The sequence below is a fragment of the Arachis duranensis genome, chromosome 2, assembly GCF_000817695.3.
Source record: "Arachis duranensis cultivar V14167 chromosome 2, aradu.V14167.gnm2.J7QH, whole genome shotgun sequence".
Classification (NCBI taxonomy): domain Eukaryota; kingdom Viridiplantae; phylum Streptophyta; class Magnoliopsida; order Fabales; family Fabaceae; genus Arachis; species Arachis duranensis.
This window is the reverse complement of record NC_029773.3, coordinates 5,790,986-5,796,530: the sequence shown is the minus strand read 5'-3', so window position 1 is coordinate 5,796,530 and position 5,545 is coordinate 5,790,986. Positions and strand designations below refer to the sequence as shown.

Genomic DNA, 5,545 nt, shown 5'->3' with positions numbered 1-5,545 from the left:
TATTTCATATATCTATACACTTATTTAGGGTTTAATTCTTTTTTTCATACTCATCTATCAAAAGATATTTATAAGAGAAATGTATCTATATTTTTATAAAGTATGTTCTGTTTCTCTCTCACATTGTTCAATCAAGGCCTACTTTTAATCTAGATTCTAATCTAAATTATTGTAACTCTTTGATCTTTCTACAATTGATGCCAACCCAAATATTTTTCAAAGGAAAATTAATGTTGCACAAGGAATTTAAACTCTTTTTAACAAGTCTTTAAGGATAATCACAAATCTAGATGTATGTACTACATGCAAATATATGGCACCTATGCTCAAAAATTAAACTAGAACAATAAAGTGTGTTGGAAAAAGAAGATAAAGATTTTTTTTTCATGATATATTTCAATTTTGCAAGTCAAAGACAAAATTTGTGGATTTGAAGTCAATTTAAAAATTTGTGGTTGATCAATAAGTTATTAAATATATAAGATGTGAGATTTGAATTCTCAACACTTGTTTAAATGGATGGATAAGTTAATTACTTGACTAACTTAAATTGGTTCTAAAAGTAAAATTCAGTCTTTTCTTTTTGTCTGGAAGATTTGAATAGCCCTCAACTCTAGACATTACAATACGGAAAAAATTTGGTAACCAAAATTTTTTAGCCATAATTAGCTAAAACTTTCTATATTTTACTTCATTTATATCACTTAATAACAGTTTTATTTTTTACTCCACTCTCTTATCATTCTACTTATTACCGTTCTTACCAAATCTACTTATTAATGATATTAATTATAAAATCATATCCCTTTTTATTAGGTACTATTGTAATCAATACTTAATATTTTTTTAGAATTTAATTTTTATATATAAAAATACAATAAAAATTAATAATAATTATATTTAAGAACGATAATTATAATATCAATTACATTAAATAATTACAATTGACTTTAATTTTTATTTCCTTTAATTCATTTATTACCATTTCAGAAATTAGAAAACGTGAAAGTCTTGTTTAATACTTTTATCATTGTTACAAGGATCATGAATTATATGTCGTATAGGTTAGAAGTTAACAAACACCATTCTAGTTCAATTACAAGCATAATTGGAATAGGCTAAAGAAATTTATAAAAAATTGTTTTTATCATTACAAATAGTATGACATTTGAAATCGATCTTAACACGGTACTTATGTCGGAATGAACTGAAGAATAAGTTGAACAACAAACAACTCACTTAATGAAATTGTTGTCAGTCAACCAATTTTCGAAAATATAACCACATTAGCTTTGATGAGGTAAGGTAATAAACTGATATAATTTTTTTGTGTTTTTATGTGCATTTATAATTATACTGTACTAACTAAGTTCATACACATAACATTCATAAGTTCATATACATAACATCTATAATTACATACAACTAACATCTAAAAATTAAATTCATATTTATTAGACATTACATCTATACATATCATTTTTTAGTTATTGCATAAGTAACTATCAAGTTACTACAAATGTTTAAATTTTATCATAATTGAATTTAAAAAATATTAAATTCTTAAATTAATTTATTTAATTGATAAATTTATACACATAACATCCATAATTTCATATTAATAACATCTATAATTTTGTGCACATAATATTCATAATTTCATACTTATGATATCTATAATTAATAAATTTTTATAATTAATATTACTAAATTTTAAACTATGCATCTTATTGTATTCTTCAAATTATCTCATGTGCACTAATAAGTTATAATTTTAATTATTAATATTTTTTATTTAATATTCATATGTATACTTATTAATTGATTTTAATATAACAAGTTAATAATTATTTCTAAAAATTTATTTTTTAATTTTTGTTTATATTTTATTTTTTATTTTCTATTTTCTAATAATCTATATGTAAAATATGAGTTGTATAGTGAAAGTTGTTAAAATTTTTTAATTTAACCTCCATAATTTCTGCAGAGAAATTGCATTTTAATGAGTAATAATGTGATTGAGAGATGTTAGGGATTTGATTTGAGAAAAACTGAAACTAATTTTAGAAAGAACATTAATGACTCTAACCACGTAGAATAAATGTGAATGATAAAGAGAGTAGGTGATAAGAAGGTGTATATCACTTGCTTATCAAAAAAAATGAAAATTTTTTTATAACATTTCTATATTGTAATTACTCTTTGACTACCTAACACTACTCATTTTAAACTTTGGGTGCAATTGCTTACAAGGCAAATGAATTGCCATTGCCCCAAAGTTTCCACCCTCGAGCAAGATCTAGCCTAGAAGATAGTTGGAGCTTTTTTTTTTTTATCTTGATATATAGTTGGATCAAGTTGTTTGAAGCTAATTCCCCATTTATTTTCTTTTTGGTTAGCTCATATCAAAATCCAAGTGTGGTCTGAAAAATATTTGGGCCTACATATTTTGTTTTTGGTGAGTGGGCACTATAGTTTAACCCAACCTAGATATGCCTCAGATTTGATTATATTCAGGCCCATTAAGTTGGCCAATCAGACCAAATTTTCAATATGTCAGTTTTGTTGAATCAAACAAAACCACAAGAACTTGTATGTCTTTTCTAAGACTATTCTGTTCTGACCCAAAAAAAAAACATTTTAATATCTTTCAAAAAAATAAATAAATAAATTTTGATCTATTCTACTACTGTACTACATATTAATTATTTTAATTTTTAATTATGTAAAAAACATAGGTCCTTACCTGTTCATTTTCCTCCTCATAAGAGTATAAGAATCTCAAAATAACTCAACCTTTTAAGTTTTTTTTTTTCTTATGATGTTGTATTAACGAATTTCCTTATAGCACTTATCTTTATTTTAAAACAAATTGAGTGTGCCTCAAAGATTTGATGACTCCAGAGTTTCACATGGTGGACCACAAAAGAAAGATTCTTAGGACAAATTAACTCGATTAATTGTTCACATTTCATAATTATTACACTCTTCTCATGGACTCATTCACAACCTGGATTTAGTACTCTCTCTTTGTCAATATGCATGCTCATAATGTCTCTGGTCTTTTATTTCATCATATATATACTGAGTGGAAAAGAAGTGCAGGAAAAAAGAAAAATTATTAATTCAACTCTTTTAGCCCTTCTATTTTTTTATCCATAAAATTATTGGTAATTTAAATTATCACCTTGAAAAAGTATCACATTTTAAATTATTAGAATGTTATAGTGTAGTAGTACTTCAAATCTTTTCACTTAGATGATATTAGAAAGGGAGATAAACTCGTTTTGATGTCAAATTTAAAGTGCATTTGGTTTGCATTTTTTATTTTTTGTTTTTGTTTTTATTTTTACTATTTTTTTTTGAATTTTGTGAAGAAAAAAGTAATGTGAAAATAAAAAATAAAATTTTATTGTTTTCATTTTTTTTTACAAAATTAAAAAAACCAGAAAATATTAAAAATAAAAATACAAACTAGATGCACCTTTAGTTTCTTAGATTGCCCTTTTAAAATACTCATTTTCACTAAATAGTGAGTCTAATTTTTTTAAAAAAAAAAGAAAAACTTAATTATTTTGTTTGACTTTATAATTTGTCAAAATTTTAATTAAGTCTTTATAAGTTAAAACTTTGTAATTGAGTTTTTATATCGAATAAAATTTTTTGTGTTAAAATGTATTTTTTTTTTAATTTGATGTTGGATGAATTATAAAATATTTTAAAAGCAAATATTCTATATTTATTTTTTTCTATTAATTTTAACGTTTTAGACACACACAAAAACTAATTATAAAATTAAAAGCATGTAGAGATCTAATTAAAGAAAAAAGTATAGAAACTTAATTATAAATTTAGTAAAATTATAATCTATAGAAATTAATAGAATAATTAAATTTTTAATTAATTAAAAATTTAATAAAATTATAAAAACTAATAAAATAATTAAACTATTTTTAAATTATAAAAAAATTAATTATAGATTTAACAAAATTATAAAAATTAATAAAATAATTAAATTTCAATAAAATAATAATGTAATATATGAGTACAAATAATAATTTAATTCAATATTATCAATAATTTGCGAACATTATCCCATAGCAATGTCCACTAAAGATAAGATAAATTAAAAGAGCATCCTTTTGATGAGGTAGGGGTAATCAAACATATATAGAATAAGGTGAAAATTTAGTTAAAGTTAACTTCACGTAAAATTGATAATTGATAGTTGTTAGATAAAAATTTAGTTAAATTAATTAAATTATTTAATAATTTTTAATTATCAATTTTACGTAAAATTGTGCACCTGAATTTTCATCATAAAATAATCACAACTATAAATATAATTCTTCTATCTAGCTAGTGAAAAAAATTCATTTCAATTCATCAATGTAATTTAATTTGTTGACAACATACATGCTGATGATGAGAGGTTAGAGTAGAAATTAAAGAGAATGAAAGAATCTCATCAATGATCAAACACCCTAATAATTAATTAATAAGATTAACAATTATTTTTAATGAAACAATATAAAAATTAAATAATAATAATAATAAAGAAAAGGTTTTTGAGCCACAATAATACAGATCAGATAATAATAATGTTGCTCTGTGTGGGAGTGGCCACCAACCATGCATGATGCATCTTCCTTTGCTGTGTCTCTGTTCTTCAAATCTTTGGACAGCTAATCTTCTCAGACAACTGCTTTAAAGCAATCAACACTTCCAACTGTACCTATTATTATTCAACACCAATTTGTGTTTCTCTTTTTAATATACACACTTTTTATTTCATTCTTTCATTAAAAAAATTAAAATAAGATAAACCCAGACCAATAATCTTAACTTCAAAGCAATACTCTAGTTAATTGCATTGCATGCAAGCTTTTGTATGTATTAAATATAAATGTCACATACAAAGCTATAATCATCATAAACTAGATTGATGATATCTTGACACATATTATGTCATACTTTTATCCACCGAAAAATCTGTTTATAATTAATTATTTTATTAACCTTTTAATACATTATTTTCATAATCTAATTATAAACTAATTAAAACATTAGGAATTGGGTTTTTTTCATTATTATTATTATTATTATTATCCAAAATACAAGCTGGATGAGTTATCAAATAGAATTTCTTATTATTATAAAACACAATGTAAGTATACTCTATTGCCTTACATTCAAACTAAAAAGTCTTTCGTTTTAAATATTCAAAATAATATGTATATGATACGGAGCATTTTAAGAAAAAAACATTCTATTATATAAATTAAAGTCGTATAAAAAGAGTATAATTTTTTTGTAATTATTTTTTATTATATTATTACTGTTCAAAATATAAATTCTAATTTTTTCAAATACTATTTTATTCCAAAAAAAATTTTATAAATTTACATCTTTACCATATAATTTATCTTTAACAAAAAATATGTAAAATATGTACGTCAAATCACTCTTAATCTATATTATATATGAATATATAGATAATAAACAATTGATAAATGTGTTTGATAAAGTAATAAAATATCCGTTA

The 5,545-nt window shown here is 22.5% G+C and overlaps 1 protein-coding gene across 1 annotated transcript in view; it reads right to left on the bottom strand.

Annotated features, from left to right (window-relative positions):
- Positions 1 to 4,472: 4,472 nt before the first annotated feature.
- Positions 4,473 to 5,545, bottom strand: part of LOC107473137 (probable RNA-binding protein ARP1) — a 4,828-nt gene continuing 3,755 nt past the window's right edge. The window contains exon 5 of the mRNA XM_016092681.3: positions 4,473 to 4,735. Coding sequence (XP_015948167.2) covers positions 4,695 to 4,735 — 41 coding nt within the window. The 3' untranslated portion in view covers positions 4,473 to 4,694. The remainder of the gene's footprint in view (positions 4,736 to 5,545) is intronic.